The 19,320-nt window shown below is 36.7% G+C and overlaps 3 protein-coding genes across 3 annotated transcripts in view; 2 read left to right on the forward strand and 1 right to left on the reverse strand.

Moving 5' to 3' along the window:
• Positions 1-7,670: 7,670 nt before the first annotated feature.
• LOC6041291 lies at positions 7,671-13,670 on the reverse strand. The gene is made up of 2 exons (XM_038249261.1): positions 13,498-13,670; positions 7,671-8,862 (listed from the first exon to the last, which is right to left on the reverse strand). Exons 1-2 carry the CDS (start codon positions 13,559-13,561, stop codon positions 7,727-7,729), a joined length of 1,200 nt encoding a protein of 399 aa, XP_038105189.1. The 5' UTR covers positions 13,562-13,670; the 3' UTR covers positions 7,671-7,726.
• Positions 13,671-13,854: 184 nt separating this feature from the next.
• Positions 13,855-15,519, forward strand: LOC6041292 (UDP-N-acetylglucosamine transporter). The gene is made up of 2 exons (XM_001850524.2): positions 13,855-14,143; positions 14,199-15,519. Exons 1-2 carry the CDS (start codon positions 14,134-14,136, stop codon positions 15,251-15,253), a joined length of 1,065 nt encoding a protein of 354 aa, XP_001850576.1. The 5' UTR covers positions 13,855-14,133; the 3' UTR covers positions 15,254-15,519.
• A 1,962-nt stretch (positions 15,520-17,481) lies between these two features.
• The window catches only part of LOC6036989, a 201,934-nt gene continuing 200,095 nt past the window's right edge, over positions 17,482-19,320 (forward strand). The window contains exon 1 of the mRNA XM_038255340.1: positions 17,482-17,587. The gene's annotated coding sequence lies outside the window, so the exon portion shown is untranslated. The remainder of the gene's footprint in view (positions 17,588-19,320) is intronic.

Below are 19,320 nucleotides of genomic sequence, written 5' to 3' on the forward strand. Positions count from 1 at the left end.
CAATTTTTATTGATTTTTGACAGACTTTCTTGCCAAATGGTCCAAATTACTTTCTTTTTCTAAATTTACAGTTTTCTCATAGAAAAATCAAACAAATATTGGAAAGTTATACACCAAATTGTTGGAAATCATTTTTCTCATCCGAATCCGGCATAAGTTTTATCAAAATGTTGATAATGAAGGAAAAAACATATTTTTTCAAAAAATCATAGATTTACGTTATTTGTTTATAGGTGGCGACACGTGTCTTTTAGCTTTGCTGCAAATTCTCTATACAATTTTTGTTTTTGTCAGATCTTAGATTTTTTGAAAACTAATGATTGCAAAACAACTGAACTAGTGTAAAATGCATATTAAAACACTTTTTTCATTTAAATGTGAAGACTTTGGCTTGTTATTTAAATTTTTATATTTTTTTATTCCCCCTTGACCTTGTCCCTTGGCCAGGGCCGAGGGACAAAAACTTTTTTAAATATTTGCATCGGCCTTAACAGTTAATAAAAAAATTTGTCCACACAAAATAAAGTGATATTATGAAAATTTACTCTTTATCATCTAAGTAATTATTTTTTTCCTAAAAACGATCAAACTTATAGTAAAATATTATTATTTAATCTAAAAATGAAAGAAACGTTTCAAATACATTCTAATCTGATGCATCTTAGTGATAACAGTTCAATTGTTAGCAAATTAACATGTTGTTTATTACATTGTTTATCTTGCTCCAACGGGTTGTTCGTCTTATCCCACTAGTTGAGTAGAACGTACGGAAAATCAGTAATTTCAAAATCAATTTTTTATAATACAAAACAGGATTTTTTAGAAACTTGTTCTATCAAAGCCTTAGTCAAGACCTGGAATAAGATGATTATAAAAAAATCCGACAGATTTTTTAACGTTTATAAGGCTGGTACAAATATTTTTAAAAGTTTTTGTTCCCCCCCCCCCTTCCTCAATATTGGCCCGAAAAATCAGGGGGCAAAAAAAATATTTTTACAATAAACTTAAAAATTTCAATGAAAATTCAAGTGCAACCAGCTGAAATCAAATTTAAATACATTCTTCTGCGTTTAAAACACGGTTTAAAATCATTTAAGCATGTTTGGGTTTATTAAAAAATCTTAAGATTTTTTGAAAATTTCCGATGTAAAATCTCTTTTTTCGATACAATTTTTGTTTTTGTCAGATCTTAGATTTTTTGAAAACTAATGAATGCAAAACAACTGAACTAGTGTAAAATGCATTTTAAAACACTTTTTTCATTTAAGCGGTATACGCACTTCGGAAGGAACCGGTCAAGAAAAAATTCAAATGGGCAGCAGCGGCAGCGCAAGCAAGTCAGAGAGGGTGAAGAAAAGCCCCAAGAAATCGCACCCTCTCCTTTGTTCTGCTGTTCGTAAAGCTGTTTCTTGACCCCTTTCCTTCCGATCTGCATACTAGCCTTTAAATGTGAAGACTATGGCTTGTTATTTAAATTTTTAAAAGGGACAAAAACTTTTTTAAATATTTGCATCGGCCTAATGGGTCACAACGAGCATTTCCTTAGCTTGTTACACTTGCCTCACTTTCCCCTACACTTTTTTGTGTAATCGCAGTCGAACTGAAAAAATCGTATGAAAAAGTGCGAAATCGAACTCAGCAAAGTGCAATTTTCCGTTACAGGTACAAAATTTAACCTCAATCTTTTTCGAGTACGTACACGCAACACATGCGCACGCAGATAACTTTAGTGCCGCACTCGATAAATATTTTGTCAGTTTCATGCACACTGACAAATCAAGCAAAACATTGTAAAAGGCACGTTGTCGATTTTCAAAACATTGAGAAAAATCAATTTTAAGTTTGGGAAAAGTTTTTCAAATCCTATTTTAATAGAACTGTGAGAATTTGAAGGATTATTCCCTTAAAAGAGGGAAAACTATTACGTATACATTGCCTAATGTTCAAATTTACCAACAAATGATTTTTATTCGAGAAAATTCATAAAAAAGCAACATAGACCCTGCAATAAAATTTGTGTTCCAAGCGATATGTGTTGGCCCTTTGCGTTTTAATACCTTTGTAAACCTTGTAAACAGTGGCAGTTTCACTTTCCGTGTTGGCCCCAGGCCAAACACGATTCTGTTTTGTTTATGTTTATGCTTTGTTTGTTCGGCCAGTGGCCAAAACAGAATTAACCAAAACAAACTTCACTTTTCTTTTTGGCCTTTTGCAGCAAATTTAGTTTTTCGGTGTTTTAATTTGATTTTTGAGCAAGTTTTTGAGGTCTTTGAATGATTTTTGTGATATTTTTTGCAAAAAAAGAGATCGTCTGACACCTAAAGCTGTAGGCAAAGTGGTAGGTGCAATAAAGTAGGGATTTTTATCCCTCAAGAATTGATTCTGAAGAATCAGAAAGAAGTTCCCGTTACTTCACGATAGTTCTCACCACTCCCCAAGGATCAAAATAAACGCAGGTAAGTCTGATAGCATTGTAAAGTGTAGTTGAATGCCCTGTTAAAATATCAATGTTTCAGTAGGAGCTGTGAAAAATCACGAAGTCAAAGTGACCAAGCTGTCAGGAACTTGTTGCTGCCGAAGCAGGGCGGTGGAAGACGCCCGCTTGGTGATGTACGATTTGCGCTTGGCTCTAGGCTTGGCCGTAAAACTATTTCCGCATAAGTTGTCTGGACTTTCCTGCGGGCTGTGCAACTGTTCGTCGTTCCCGTGTTCAAGTGGGCCAGGTTGATGATCGTCCTTTCCGACGCAACCGTAAGTGAAAATGTGCTTCGTGGCAGGCTTTGCACGGCATAGCTACTTCGTTGCATCACGGTTGCTGGTTGTTTTAGCAAAGGGCCATACTTTGTTTTGATTTTTGTTTTGAAACGGCTTTGTGTTTGTCTCTAGCACTAACACAATTTCAAAACAAAACAAACCAGTTTCCGTATTGACCCTTTGGTACAAGGGGTCTATGTGGAGGATGAAAACAAACAAGATTTCATAAACTTAGGTCTTTTGCAAAACTGTATTTTTTTCAACTAACAATCTACTTTTTATACTTTTCTCGATATGTAGTGATAGTTAACGACTGAAAGCATCGTTTGCAGTAAAAATCCCGTTTGTTTACATTTTGACTTTGGACCTTTTACAATGTTTTGCTTGAAATGACGTTCGTTTGAAACAAAGTGGCACCGACGAGTCAAACGAACGTACCATACGCGATGCAGCACGCGCAGTGTTGGCGTAAATTTGCGTGAGCGGGAATCTGCAGAGGGTTGGAGGAAAGTCTGTAGAAAATGGTGTCGGTAAAGTAGATTGCGAAAGAGTAATTTTGTACACGGTTGATTGGAAGAGCTCAAATTTAGGAGTTAATTTCACTCAGTTGAACAAAATGATTTTTGATTTTTTGTTTTTGGATGTAAAAAAGTTTGTATGCGAACTCAACAGAGATATCCACGGTTTCTGACACGCACACTATGATTCTGTGTTTATGCTATTTTTACGCAGACATAGGCATATCGAGTAGACAATTAGTATGTAGATTAGTAAGGTAAGGCGGATTTTCCAGCTGTCAAAATAGTTTGTTAGCACGAAACCCGTATTTTATATGACGATTTTCAGAAAAGTGAAGAATTGACCATTTTACGGGCAAATTTCACCGGATTTTTTTTTCTGTAGGGTTGATAAGCATGCCAAACTGAACCGAAATTCGCTTTTAAACCACAAATATTTTTTCAAAAAAAATAAATTTAACTAAGCGCGGACTGCCCATTAAATACGCAACTCACTTTTCTGAAAATTTCCACATAAAATCCGGGTTTCGTGCTAACTATTTTGACAGCTGGGAATTCCCGCCTTACCTTATCTTATCTACATACCTTAGACGAAGCCCACTGGCCATCTGTCGGTGAATACGCGCAACTCACGAAAGCTGTCATCTTAGGGTCCGGCTGTCATCAAGCGGTAGGCTTTAAAAAAACATTGTGTTGTGTTTTTATGTTGTGTTTTAAATGCTTTTGTTTTAAAATTTTTATGTTTTTTTTATTTTAAAAGTTTGTCATTTTAAAATTTCAAATAAGAAAATTCAAATATTAGGTAATTTTAAAACCGAACAGTTTTAAAATTTCAGAATGTAAAAATTTATGAATTTAAAATTTAAACTATTATGAGTACAAGAATTGAAAAATTTACGAATTTCAGAATTCAGGAATTGGTTCCTGAAATTAAGCTTATATTTGTGATATTATTGTTCAAAACGATAAGGCTTATTTTTCTGAATGCAATGACCCTTTGCACGACCGTAAAGGAATTAAAATGGATTTTTGCATCATTAAAAAAAAACTTCGCGGCCCTTCCTGACAAAGAAGACAGCTCGTTCCAAGGGGACTATACACTGTAACTGAAAATCGCACTTTGCTGAGTTCGTTTTCGCACTTTTTCATACGATTTTTTCAGTTCGACTGCAATTACACAAAAAAGTGTAATCGTAGTCGAACTGAAAAATTCATATGAAAAAGTGCGAAAACGGACTCAGCAAAGTGCGATTTTCAGTTACAGTGTAGTTGATCCACCGAGAAAAATTATGTCTTGTCAATTTATTTTTATGCATTAAAATGAGAAAAAAAGTTATCAGAAATTTACCGTTGTACATAAAAATGCACTTAGAGCTTTAGGACCTCGTTTAGGACCCCATTAAAAAAAATCTCTGAATTTTCAGAATTCAAGAATTTTCAGAATTTAAAAATTTAAGAATTTTCGGAATTTTTGAACTTAAGAAATTTTCAGAATTTCAGAATTTTCAGAATTTAGGAATTTAAGAATTTAATAATTTTTGGAATTTAAGAATATAAGAATTTAAGAATTCCTTAATTTAAGAATTTAAGACTTTAAGAATTTAAGAATTTGAGAATTTAAGAATTTAAGAATTTAAGAATTTAAGAATTTCAGAATTTAAGAATTTAAGAATTTAAGAATTTAAGAGTTGAGGAATTTAAGAATTTAAGAATTTAGGAATTCAAGAATTTAAGAATTTATGAATTCAAAAATTTATAAATTCAAGAATTTAAGAAATTCTAAAATTTAAAAATTCAATGGTTTATGAATTTTAATATAAAAGAATTTAAGAACTTTCAGAATTGAAAAATTTAGCAATTTCCAGAATTAAACAATTGAAAAAAGAACTAAAAATTAAAAACATTAAGTATTTTTAGAATTAAATAAAACTTTTCAGAATTCAAGAACTAAAGAGAATTTTTCAGAATTTGAGGATTTAAGAATTTAAACATTTAAGAATTTGAGAATTCAAGAATTTAAGAATAAGAGAATTTAAGAATTCAAGAATTTAAGAATTTAAGAATTTAAGAATTTAAGAATTTAAGGATTTAAGAATTTAAGAATTTAAGAATTTAAGAATTTAAGAATTTAAGAATTTAAGAATTTAAGAATTTAAGAATTTAAGAATTTAGGAATTTTAGAATTTATTCAATTCAATTCAATTCAATTAGTTTTTATTAGTAAATAATCAATTCACAATTTCGTAATTCTTATAACCTAATAGAGTTTTGGAGTACCTTTCAACTATGATTTGTTCTATAGTTCATTTTGATGTAATTGGATATTCTAACAATGGATTTGCCAACAGAAGGAAAAATTATTTAAAAAAAACCTTCTAAATAATTTTAGAATTTAAAAATTTAGGAATTCAAGAATTTAAGAATTTAAGAAATTCTAAAATTTAAAAATTTAAGGGTTTATGAATTTTAATATAAAAGAATTTAAGAACTTTCAGAATTGAAAAAATTAGCAATTTCCAGAATTAAACAATTGAAAAAAGAACTAAAAATTAAAAACATTAAGTATTTTTAGAATTTAATAAAACTTTTCAGAATTCAAGAACTTAAGAGAATTTTTCAGAATTTGAGGATTTAAGAATTTAAAAATTTAAGAATCTGAGAATTCAAGAATTTAAGAATAAGAGACTTTAAGAATTCAAGAATTTAAGAGTTTAAGAATTGAGAACTTAAGAATTTAACAAATTAATAATTTAAGAATAAAAGAATTAAAGAATTAAAGGATTTAAGAATTTAAGAATTTAGGAATTCAAGAATTTAAGAATTTGAAAATTTAAGTTTAAGAATTCAAGAATTTATGAATTTAACAATTTAAGAAATTTTAAAATTTAAGAATTAAAGGATTTATAAATTTTAATATTAAAGAACTTAAAAAATTTCCGAATTAAAAAATTAAGCAATTTCCACAATTTATCAATTTAAAAAATATATTTTTTTGGAATTTACAGAACTTAGAAATTTTTGCATTTTAAGAATTTAACAATTTAAGAATTTAACGATTTAAGAAGTAAGAATTCAAGAATTTAAAATTTTAACAATATAAAAATTTGAGAATTTAAAAATTTAAGAATTTTAAAATTTTAGAAATTTAAGAATTTTAAAATTTTAGAAATTAAGAAATGTAAGAATTGAGCAATTTTGAGAATTTCCAGATTTTTTTTTAGAATTTAAAAAATTAGTAATTGAACAATGTTTTTTTCTTTTAATTTAGATTTTCGATGTTTAATTTATTTTTAAACGGAGCTGAGAAAAATATATAATTGTTGACATGATATTTTCAACTATTTCGGATGAACAAATAACACCAACTCTTTTTTTTTTTTTTTTTTTTTGGGAGGGTGGTCCAGCCGCACATCGTTGATGTTGAAACCTCTAAACTGGGCCCTCGTCCTGTCACGTCCGTCAGTAGTCTTGTCGTACATTACAACTAGAATCAGATCTGCCAATGAATTAGTACACTTCGACCAAATAAACACTGACGCTGTATGGATCTGACTCTAGAATAAATGTACAGTTGTGTGTTATTCATAAGTCCAACTTATTCAATTATTCATTTAAGTCCAAATATTCATTTGCTAACTACTTTGGATTGAAAATCTAAATTTTAATCTAAAATCCTCTAAACTTAATGTTCAAAACTAAACGTTCCTTTAACTGTTGTAATAGTACTTCTATCAAAAAACAATAAAAATTATGAACTGATATACAAATAGGATAGAAATCGCGATTTGAAAAAGAAATGACCATTTACGTCAAAAGATCCGTAGTTCCTCGATCCGCAACAATGGTCGATACAACCATAATCCGAAAACCGTTAGTTCAACAGATCAACGAATTTTGTCCGATATCATTACATTATTGATTGATCGAGACTCTGTGGACAATTTGACATAAACGAATGCCTAGTATTCTACATCAATCAAAGTTTAATGACAGCATTACTCTAACTTAACAATTGCAACTAAATTTATCATCAAATAGATTTGGAAAGGATACAGATTTATTTTAAATACTAATGCTAAGCAACAAATCAATTGTGCTATCCTGAAGTCCCACCTAAATCCCACATTGTGATAGTGAAAAAGTCACAGAAGCAGCGATGTCTTGTGCAATTGTGATATTTTCACTATCGGAGAACTACCTAGTTCACGAAGACAGCTTATCGGTCAACGCTTAAGCCCTGGGGCTGCGACAAAGCGAGTTCTCGTAGCATGAAGTGGTGTCCATAGTGCTTATAAAAAAGAATGTATACCCAAATTTTAACTAATGCACTAGGATCAAATCATGCCCCTTGACTTTACAAGGCCCAGGGTATTTCGGATGAACAAATAACACCAACTCTTTCAACGAATAAGCATTATATTCAATTCAAATTTCCCTCCCCTTTTCCAACGTTCCTACTTGCGCCTCACGAACCGCCTCTTAGCCATAAACGTCCCGGAGGCGGCATCCGCGCTTCCCCCAAGCCGCAGCACCAAGCAGTTTTTGGTCGAGTTGTACGACCCACCGATGAACGCCGCAAACTTGAGCAACTCCACCTTGCTGATGGCGAGCCCGTTGTGGATCTGCTCCACGTCGATGGTTCCGTTCTCGAGGATGAACGCCAACGCGAGGTAGTACGTAAGGGCTTTGTGTTCGGTGTAACGGGTTTTGGTGAGTTCGTGAGAGTTAATTTGGGAGAAGCTTTGCTTGATTTCCTTGTCGAGCTGCTTGGAGAAGGGGGAGAGTTCCTGCTTGCGCAGAAGGCGAGTTTTGGACGAGAGGAGACGAACGAGTGCGTCCATGAAGAGGGAAATCTGGAGCGTTTCGATGCCCTGCTTGGAGTCGGGTTCCTTGCACTGGAGCACCGCTTTGACCTTGTTGGTGAGGTAGACGTTCGCCAGCTCCAGCGTGTCGGGTTCCTTCTCCAAAAAGCCCAGTCCAACCTGCTTGAGATGGACGAGGAGTGACTTCGGAATCAGCTGGTCCAGCACGTACAAATCGGCGGCGGTTTTCGCATCCGGATTCCTCGGCGGCTTCATACTGGCCAGAATGAGCTCGCCCTCAACGCGACTCTTGGTGAACTCACTATCGTCCAAGAACTGCGACTCGTCGTACTTCTCCATCATACTTTGAATGCTCTCATTCGCCACATCAATGTTCGCATCGGCCCGCTCGATCCGCTCCAGCGCCTGCATCGCGACCTTCCCGCCAAACTTCCTCATCGCCGTCTTCGAGTGGTCCTCCTCCTGGAACTTGTTCTTATTATCATCATAGCACGCATTCAACATCGTGCACTCTTCCAGCTGAATCAGCCGCATCTTGCCACTCTTCCGGTTCCGGATCGCCACGTAACTGCGCATCAACTCCGTCGGCAGGCCCTCGCCCACGTAACCCCGGTACACCTGCTGATCGCAGCCCACCACCACCATCCGGGAGGGTTTTTCCGAGTCGTCACCGGATTTGGCGGCCGCCTCGCGGTTGACGTCCACCGCGCGGAAGCTCTGGATGCGGCGGTCCTTCTTGAAGCTCATCTCCGCATTTTGGAAGTTTACTGCGTAAAGAGAGAGGGAAGAAAAAGAGGCTATTGAAACCAAATTTGCATGACAATTAAAATGTTATTATTGAATCATCTTTGCGGTTATCTTTACACAGTTACTGCCGTTTTACGGCGATATGATGTATACGCCATTTTGGACATTTTCAATTTTATTGTACAGTCTGATAAAGAATCTTAAAAGCAACCTCCTGACGAAAGAATTTTTCAAAAAACTGCTCTGGGGCCCATTTTATTAAGCAAACAAACAATGATGTATACGCCAATTTTACTCATCATGATGTATGTATACATTGAGAATTGATAGAAGTCAAATTCAGTACTGTTGAATGTTGATTTGAGGTTTTGGGACCAAATCAAGATTGGGCAATATTTTATTACATTATTTCGATTTAATTCTTAAGCGGACGTCCATTAGGCATCATCCATAAAGTACGTCACGCTCTGAGGGAAGAGGGGGGTTTTGAGAAAGCGTGAAATTGCGTGTTAAAAGCATAGGGAAATCGTGACAAGGGGGGGGGGGGGGTGGAGTAAATTTTGGCTGATTTTAATGTGACGTACTTAATGGATGACACCTTATCCACATCCACGTAGACACTTTTTTGAAAATTCTAGACCCACCCACCTCCCTTGCTGACAATTGTTGAAAATGTTTTTATGGAACATAGACAATCGCTAAGGGAGCGTTATTTTATTACGTAACGCAAAAAATCGGATTTTTAGACCCCCCCTCGTAACAAAATTTCCATACAAATTTTAAAATTTTTATATGGAGCGTAACACGGCCTCCGACCCCTCCCCCCAACTGCGTTACGTAATAAAAGAACGCTCCCTAATACCTCCCCCCCCCCTTAAAGTATCCACGTGGACAATGCATTACGGGATCCACTCAGCTATCAAAATAGCTGGCACAAAAAATAAAGCCAGCTTTGATCGAGCAATGTATACATACATCATTGGGCAGGAAAAGTAGTGATTTTTATTGCTATTTTTACGGCCAAATGATGTTTGTGGTTTAAAATCGTAGAGAATAGGAAAAACAAGAAATTTTGTAGGGGCCACATTTTTATTGTACTTTTTAACAGTTTCTACAGAGCAGACCTCAAATTAGTCATTTTAAATTGAAAAAATGAACAAAAACAGAAAATCGTGTCTACAGCAAAATCACCTCAATGGCGTATACATCATATCGCCGTAAAACGGCAGAGTAGGCCTGGCCGCTATAACGTTTGTGCTGTTTCATTGAAGTTCGAGCAGTTTTTTTTTTACTTTTCCTTATTAGGTTTTACGCCGACTCGGTTTTTAGGTTAGAAATTTGACAGCTTGGCTGCACTGTTTACATTTTTTGCGCGTGTGTCTCAGTAAAAATGTGTGTGCGTGTGCGCTCGTGACGTCGCGCTGTAAAACCTAATGGGAGAACTGTCATTTCTACCACTTGAATTCAGTGCTGATGTTTTTTTTGCAAGCAGTAAAATTAACAATAATAACATAACCAAACTTCTCGGCACCCACAGCAAACGTCAAACTCGAGGTCAAACTAGGGTATTTGTCCCTATTTTGGGCCTGGTACCTATTTTGGGTCTACCAAACTTATCGCACGAAATTGAGCATTTCACCAAATCTGGCAGGAAACTGCCAGTTGATAATGATACGTGCAGTCATTATCTTCATTTTGGTGGGCAAGAAAAATTTACTTTTTCCTTCAAAATTAGAAATAAAGCAATAAAAACAGCACTCATCACTTTTTTCTTGGCAAATCGCTAATTGCCCATTAGGGCGAAAATTTTCACCACTTTTGCTTACCGCTTGTTGACACTCAGCGCCCGGCTTTCATCGCTCAGCACACGAATGAGAGCCTTTCCCCGAATCTCCAACCACCCGCAATGTGTTTTTTTTTTATGGTTTGCACAATCCCGTTCAAAAAACAATCACCAAACTGCCACCAAATCAATAAAATATCTGATTAATAACTTCGTCCATTTCGGAGAGAATCTGTTTATTTATTTATGTATAAAGAAAAAAACAACTCTCCCACTGAGAAATTTAACGCCCCGATCGGCCCTTCTACCATCAGGCTGTTCGGGGCGTTACGTTTCACAGAGGGTTCAATATTTTTGAATCAAGCTCACAGTTTTTCTTATTCATAATACTCATAAAAAAAACGTCCAAAAACAGAGAAGAGTGTATTTTTCAAGTATGTTTTTTGGATTTTCCGGGTATTTTTTTAAAATTAAAGTTAAGTTATCAGAGTTGCATTGTTAATTTGATTTGGCTAACCGCGGTGGATTTTCTTGAAAGAATTCGAACTGTCAAAAATCCACCAAAGCATCTACCGGTGGATACTTTTCTACCACAGTTTTTTGTGTGATCAATGTGGTAAATGCGTTGGTGGATTTTAGACAGTTCGAATTATTTCGAGAAAATCCACCGCGGTTAACCAAAATTAATTTAACAATACAACTCACCTGTAGGAATCACTGCAGTCACATGTTTTGAACACTTCAAAGATTTTTTCCAATGAAAAAATAAATTCTTTTTAAATATATAAAAAAAATGTTGATGCCGGTAAATTCGGACAAATCGAATTCAATTTAAAAAAAAGTGTATTTTCGTGCAAGCTTAAAACACTTATTTTCGACCGAATGTATGACAGAAGGTCGAAAAACATAAGGTCGAATGGACAAAAGGTCGTTTTTTTAAAAAAAAGAACTGCTCTTTTTGAAAGAATGGGAAAACTCATTTTTTTTTTTACGACAATCAAGAAAATGTTGTTTTTATAATTGAGCATGAGCATGAGCATGAGAGATCACCCATGGTTGCCCCTCCGTTGCTGAACAGAACCGTAATATCCTTTCAGCACTACTGATTATAGGCTTCGACGATCTAGTGGTGTTTCCCTTATCAACAGCATGTATGAATGCGCTGAAAAGATAAAACACCATGATTGCCAAAACAAGATCAGTTGCGAATAGGTAGCAGTCATTGGCCACCAACGGCGCCCGCCATGTCAGTTTGTAGATCTCGATTTTTAGGGACGGGAATGTTAGTTAGCGCAGGTTGCTACTAGGGCAGCTGATTTACTCTGTGCTTACACCCCACAAGCGCCAGGAACCTGAAAATTGGTTAGTAGGATAGGGTGTTTGGTCAGGATTCATCATAGAAGATGATGATGCGACCCAAAATCATAGTGTTTGTTGAAAGGTATTATATTTTATTCTCAAGGCAAACAATCGGTTGCTGCGGATGAGACATTTCCCGTTTAACTGTTGTTAAATTTTAAATGAAATATTTTAATCTTAGACAGCCGGCTGTGGAAAGATAAAACCAAATAATATTTATTTATAAAATGAGGTGTTAAACGCAATGCTGCAATGATAGCGTAGTCTGATTTTTAATTATATAATCATTTAGTTCATGAATTTGCAACGGAATAGACGCGACGAACTCAATCATCAAGTGCCTTCCGATCTTCTTTCTGTTAGCTAGATAAGGTGTTATTTTCGTTGCCTCTCGAGCTACGATGCTATGGAGAGGGCTTAACACACAAACAACCGACGTCGAGCCCTCCGAGCTACGGAGCTATGGGAAGGTCTTTTCAACACAAAAAGACTCGCGCACCACACGACGTTCTTAATGAATCAAAATAATTTTGCTGCGCGATAAACCTAACGAACTTAGATCGTTTTTATCGAAAACTATATCACAATTCACGACAAAATGCGAAACAAAAGGCACACACAAAAAAATCACTTTTCACTCCGAATATTTTTACGACCACGCGCTCCTTTGCCAATTATGCTCTGATGACGCTGCATTTTCGGAGGGTAATTTTCTCGCAGCGCACAATTCACGACAAAAATGCGAAACAAAAGGCACACACAAAACAAATCACTTTTCACTCCGAATATTTTTTACGACCACGCGCTCCCTTTGCCAATTATGTACTCAGAAAATGTTGTTTTTATAATTAGTTAAAATCAGGACTTTTTTTTTGAAAAGGTCCGATAAACCAAATTTCCAGTTTTTGCTTTTTGGTTGTTTTTGAAACCACCTTGAGTCAGGGGTATTAAAAAACACCCGAAAAGCAAAAACTGAAAATTTGGTTTATCGGACCCTTAAAAAAATCCAGACATAACTTATAAAATATTTGAGAAGTCAGACTTTTTGCTTTTAAGAACTGCTCATGTTTGTCAGAATGGGAAAACTCACAAAAATATGACAACCATCAAATTGTTTGTATTAAAGAATGGAAAATTTCTTGAAATATTTTCATTGATATCGTTGATTGCACTTTAAATTTAATTGCAATTTTCAAGTTCTTTGAAAAAAAAATTAACCCCTGATTTTTCGGCTCTGTCTTGGGGGAGAGAGGGGGTTGGGTCACAAAAACTAGCCTTAATTTCTAAACAAAAAAAAAAAAATATAAAAAAAAATCTAAAAGAAAAATGCGTTTAAAGTTACACATTTTGGATAAACCACAAAATACGTCTTAATACGTTATTCAACGCCATTCCGGTTACGTGTACGGCGAAATTGCTTTGACTTTTTCGAATTAGCGCATCTTTACTGTTAATTCATTTATACGCTTTCAACCAAATGTGACATAGCAAAAGAACCGTAATTCTAACTCACACAAAATCGGATTGTCCCGCCCGGGCTCCAAGTGCACGATGTCGGAAATCTGAGACGCTTGCATTGCTGGTAAACTTGCGTTTTTCCTTTAATTTCACAAACTTAAAATGAAACCGAATCCAGAAAATCGTGCCCCGACCGCACTCACAACACCACGCGCGTTTTGTTTTTGTTTTGATTGCGATTTGACAGTTGCCGCTAGGGATGCTCAAGTTTTTTATTCGTCCGGCGGGCTAACATCACGCTTCGGTACTGCATTACCGACGACCGAGGAGAAACGTCAAACGGAGACGCAATCAAAACAAAACAAAATCAACGATTACTTTGCGTCTCACTCTTTCTGCGGGATCTTTGCGGAGCGGTGAAGCGAGATAGCTAGCCGGAGATGCAATTCTGTCAACGTAATCAAAAAATTCTGAAGATGGTTTTTAAACAATTTTGAACGAGACGAATTTCGATTTATTTTTAAGTGGTTTAAGCACGGTTTGATGGTTAAAGTAGTTAGTTTCAACGATTGTGACACGCAAGATAGAGATGAAACAGTTTAGATATTGAGCAACCTTCAGTTTAACTTGAAATTGGAACGATTCCAAGCAGGGAGCTAAGAAAACTGGTTTTGACCAAATTCGCACCGCGATGGCACCGAGTAAGAATTTGCTAATTTTGTAAGTTAAGTGACTAATCGGGACACTTGTTCACAGAGCCCAACAACAGCAACCTGAAATATCTGAGCCTGGTGACGCTCACCCTGCAGAATGCCATCCTCGGCCTTAGCATGCGTTACGCCCGGACCCGGCCCGGCGACATGTTTCTCAGCTCGACGGCCGTCGTAATGGCCGAGGTGGTCAAACTGGCCACCAGCCTGGTGCTGGTTTTCCTGGAGGAGGGCAAAAGCATGCTGCGGCTCAAGGCGACCCTTCACAACACGATCGTGAAGCAACCGATGGACACGCTCAAGATCTGCGTTCCGTCCTTCCTGTACATCCTGCAGAACAACCTGCTGTACGTGTCCGCTTCCCACCTGGACGCGGCCACCTACCAGGTCACGTACCAGCTGAAAATCCTGACGACGGCCGTCTTCGCCGTGATCATCCTCCGCAAGCGACTCCTCCCAACGCAGTGGGCCGCCCTCGTGGCCCTGGTCATCGGCGTGGCCAGCGTCCAACTGGCGCAAACCGACTCCAGCGGAACCGCCGCTTCCCGCCAACAACAAATGCCCGGTGAACCCGAGCAAAACCGTCTTCTCGGCTTCAGCGCCGCCCTCGGCGCCTGCTTCCTGTCTGGCTTCGCCGGAATCTACTTCGAGAAGATGCTCAAAGGCGCCGACATCTCCATCTGGATGCGCAACATCCAACTCTCGCTGCTCTCCCTCCCCTTCGGCCTGCTCACCTGCATCGTCAACGACGGCTCCAAACTCTCCGCCAACGGGTTCTTCTTCGGCTACGACGGCTTCATCACCTACCTAATCATCCTGCAGGCCGGCGGTGGCCTCATCGTCGCCGTCGTCGTCAAGTACGCCGACAACATCCTGAAAGGATTCGCCACCTCGCTCGCCATCATCATCTCCTGCGTCGCCTCGATGTATCTGTTCGACTTTACGCTCACGATGCAGTTCACCGTCGGCGCGGCGCTCGTCATCGGGTCGATCTTCCTGTACGGGTACGATCCGAGCGCGGCCACTGGCAAGCACAAAGTGATCAAGCTCAGCCCGGATGGCGGCCAGGACCAGGTGCGGCTGCTGGCGGAGAAGGTGTGAACACGAGAGTATTATTTGATGGCGAATTGCGCGCACTTTATTGAAAACACAAACACACACAACACGTAATTTTAAGGTGATACAATTCTAATGTTGGTTTAGAAGCAAAAACATAATGCAATCTGAGAGAGTAAGATCCCCCGTAACGTTACTTAAGGTAAGGCAGAGAGACAGAAAGGGAAGGTTTGGGGAAGGTGTCGTTTTAGTTCTATTGTGACGTCGACGAGTTTATCGAGTTCGAATAAAGAAGAATCATAAATTTTAAAGTTGTCTTTTATTTATTTTTCTATTTAACTTGCTAATTTGTCAATTTTGTCCATTTTGTCCATTTTTCCATTTTTTCCAAGATTTTTTCAATTTTGATCCTTTTGTCCGTTGACTTGACTTGACTTGACTTGACTTGACTTGACTTGACTTGACTTGACTTGACCAAAATGACCAAAATGACCAAAATGACCAAAATGACCAAAATGACCAAAATGACCAAAATGACCAAAATGATTAAAATGACCAAAATGACCAAAATGACCAAAATGACCAAAATGACCAAAATGACCAAAATGACCAAAATGACCAAAATGATAAAATGACCAAAATGACCAAAATGACCAAAATGACCAAATGACCAAAATGACCAAAATGACCAAAATGATAAATGATAAAATGACCAAAATGACCAAATGATTAAAATGATTAAAATGACCAAAATGACCAAAATGACCAAAATGATAAATGATAAAATGACCAAAATGACCAAATGATAAAATGACCAAGATGATAAAATGACCAAATGACCAAATGATAAAATGACCAATGATAAAATGACCAAATGATAAAATGATAAATGATAAAATGATAAATGATAAAATGACCAAATGATAAAATGATAAAATGATAGAATGACCAAAATGACCAAAATGATAAAATGATAAAATGACCAAAATGACCAAAATGACCAAAATGACCAAAATGACCAAAATGACCAAAATGACCAAAATGACCAAAATGACCAAAATGACCAAAATGACCAAAATGACCAAAATGACCAAAATGACCAAAATGACCAAAATGACCAAAATGATTAAAATTGTTCGTTTTTAGTTTTTAGTTTTTAGTTTTTAGTTTTTAGTTTTTAGTTTTTAGTTTTTAGTTTTTAGTTTTTAGTTTTTAGTTTTTAGTTTTTAGTTTTTAGTTTTTAGTTTTTAGTTTTTAGTTTTTAGTTTTTAGTTTTTAGTTTTTAGTTTTTAGTTTTTAGTTTTTAGTTTTTAGTTTTTAGTTTTTAGTTTTTAGTTTTTAGTTTTTAGTTTTTAGTTTTTAGTTTTTAGTTTTTAGTTTTTAGTTTTTAGTTTTTAGTTTTTAGTTTTTAGTTTTTAGTTTTTAGTTTTTAGTTTTTAGTTTTTAGTTTTTAGTTAGATACTTGAAAATAACCAGCCAAGAGTGCTTCTACCTACACAACTGATCACCGTTTCCATTCAAATCAGCTGAACTTGGATCACGCACTCGCTGAGCTGCATTATTCATCCAATCAGTTCAAATGACGATGTACTTATCCGTTTGTCCATTAGATGAAGCCAGAATGACACCGTACATATACCATCATCAATGGAGACCGTTAAAATCGGAGGGGCGGGGGTTCGTCGCTTACACCTATTCAACTGATTCAACTCTCGCACTTAACCCAGAGAGGCGGAACAAATACCTAAAAGTTGTAGCAAAACTTGGTCATCGTCGCATCGCACCTCGAGCTACAAAATGTGTGTTACTACGGACTATTTGCGCGATCGCACGTCACATTCCACGTCCGGTAACTACACCTCAACAGCTGTTAGTAGGAGGGGAACCCGGCGGTGGTGGCTCTTCTATAGTGATGTATCCATGAACTTAGGGTGCACTGAGAAATGGATATTAAAAATTTTCTAAAATATGACATTCTTTTAATAACTTGTGTCGCCATCTCTTTTTTTGAGCAAGAATTAATCCATGATACAAAAGATCATTTGGACTGCCACCTAGTTTTCAAAACCAGAACTTTTCTGACAGTTTGGAGCTAACATTTGCCTCATTTTTTCCGTGTAGTCATGACAAGAACCACTTGAACTCCACGCGGAGCTCGTATCACCCGGCGTGTTTCTGATTGCAAGAGAGTCCACCACACTGGTACCGCTTGTACGACCTACACTGTTCGTGCAAGGTCCAACTCACGCTGGCTGGTCGTCCGATATCGGCCAGCCAGTTTCGACGCGACTTTTGAGCGATTAACATGTGTGATTAGGTTATTAGAGCCTCTGGGGTTCTTGCGTGAGAGAGATAACTTTAAACACGCTGTTGAGTGGGGTACGTATCGTTGAACATCGACATGTTGGGAGATTGTCTTAAAAGAGTGCGTTTGGTCAGTGTGTAAACAAATCATGCGGGTGAAGATTGTTGAGTTGAGGTGGTTTGAAGAACTTCAGGACAACAACATTTGCCGCGCGCGCGGTTGTGCAAGGGCGGGAAGTTCCGATAAGTCATACACACGGTTGGGATACTTGAGTCGTAGACAAGCGGACATGATTCTAAGAACATTTTGTGAAGTGTTTAATCGATTATTTAAATTTGAATTTAAGCTAGCGCCATCTATTGTCGAGTAGCTAAACTAGCCAAGCCGTATAGAGCTCAAATGACGTAAGATGATTATGCCCGTGAAGGTTATTGGCGACTATTTGGTCAAATTCTCACCAGATTGCGCTAGCATAATACTTGGTTTATTTACTATTTATACGAAAAGAATCTTCTGTTTGTCTTTGGTTAAACGATGAATTTGTGGAATGGATTTCTATCTGAACTATGATTTAAAAAGCATGTATAAAAAGTCATTTATGAGGGATATCATAGTTGGGAGTGTCTAAATTATCACGAAAACACTTTGGCCATTTACAAAATGTACAAAACGTTTTCACAAAAAAAGTGATAATTGTGTACTGCCCCTGATCGCATAAATGTTTCATATACATTTACATCGCTTTTGAGTTATTGATGCAGTTTGGTTCAAAATCGTGTGATCTTTCAGAAAAGCCTACAACATTTAGTGCTTTGTGCTAGGAATCAGGAGGAAATTCAGTTTTTCCGTGAAAACTTAACACGTAGCCTTATGTGTGGGACAAAATTCAAATGCGTTTTTCTCATCTTATTGTTTTTGCATATGGGACATTTCGAGCCAAACATTTCATTAGGGCACAAAACCAAAAACCGCGATTCGAGAAAATCGCTTGCAAAAAGTGCACAACTTGTTTCAATTCCTATTTAAAAAAGAAGCTTGACTGATGGTATTTTTACTTATGATACGATAAAACACATCATTTTCCTCAGCTCTGCTTGAATGCTTTTTAATTTATGTTGATTTTCGCTATAAAACTCATTATTTAAAAAAATCTCGTTATTAGGCCCTTTTAGCTTTCCAACTGCTGTGCATAATGGGCCCTTTCTAAATGCAATTTCGAAGAGAATTGAAAGGGCACTAAAGTGCTGTCATCCGATTGTTGTGTTGAATGATGTTTATGGGACCTTTTGTTCAGTTAGAAATAATGAGGAATTCAGCGAACATTATGTTAATTGGTGAAGTTTTGTGATCGAATGGTGAGAATAAGGCATGTGAAACATAAAAATTCTTCAAATGTGTACTGAACAGCATCCGCGGGACCGTATTAAATATTGTGTTTCGGCGAAGTTTTTTTCTGCAGAAATCTTTGGTGAGACGTAAACCAAACGTTGTTTTGAAGTGAATTAGTGTTAAGAATGATGAAAAGTTCACTTTTTAACGTAGAAAGTTCCTCAACTACGAAAAACTAACGAAAAAGAAAAGGGCACAATTGAACTTTTTTCTGGTTCGGAGTGAACATTCTTATGGGCCCTTTTGAGTTTTTGATTTTTTCAATAGGAAATTGTTTGTTATCAATCTGATTCTTGGAGGGCATGTAGGGAGTGTACTAATGAATGGAATAGTGGAATAATCCCGAATGTTTACGTTTTGGTTTTGTGCCCTAATGAAATGTTTGGCTCGATTTATGGAACATGGGCAGTACAGATCT

Source organism: Culex quinquefasciatus, chromosome 1 (genome assembly GCF_015732765.1).
Source record: "Culex quinquefasciatus strain JHB chromosome 1, VPISU_Cqui_1.0_pri_paternal, whole genome shotgun sequence".
Classification (NCBI taxonomy): domain Eukaryota; kingdom Metazoa; phylum Arthropoda; class Insecta; order Diptera; family Culicidae; genus Culex; species Culex quinquefasciatus.

Coding starts and splice junctions, on each gene's coding strand:
- LOC6041291 (XM_038249261.1), bottom strand. CDS start 13,561: ATGCAAGCGTCTCAGATTTCCGACATCGTGCACTTGGAGCCCGGGCGG. Junction 8,863..13,497: donor GCGGGACAATCCGATTTTGT/GTGAGTTAGAAT, acceptor CTCTTTACGCAG/TAAACTTCCAAAATGCGGAG.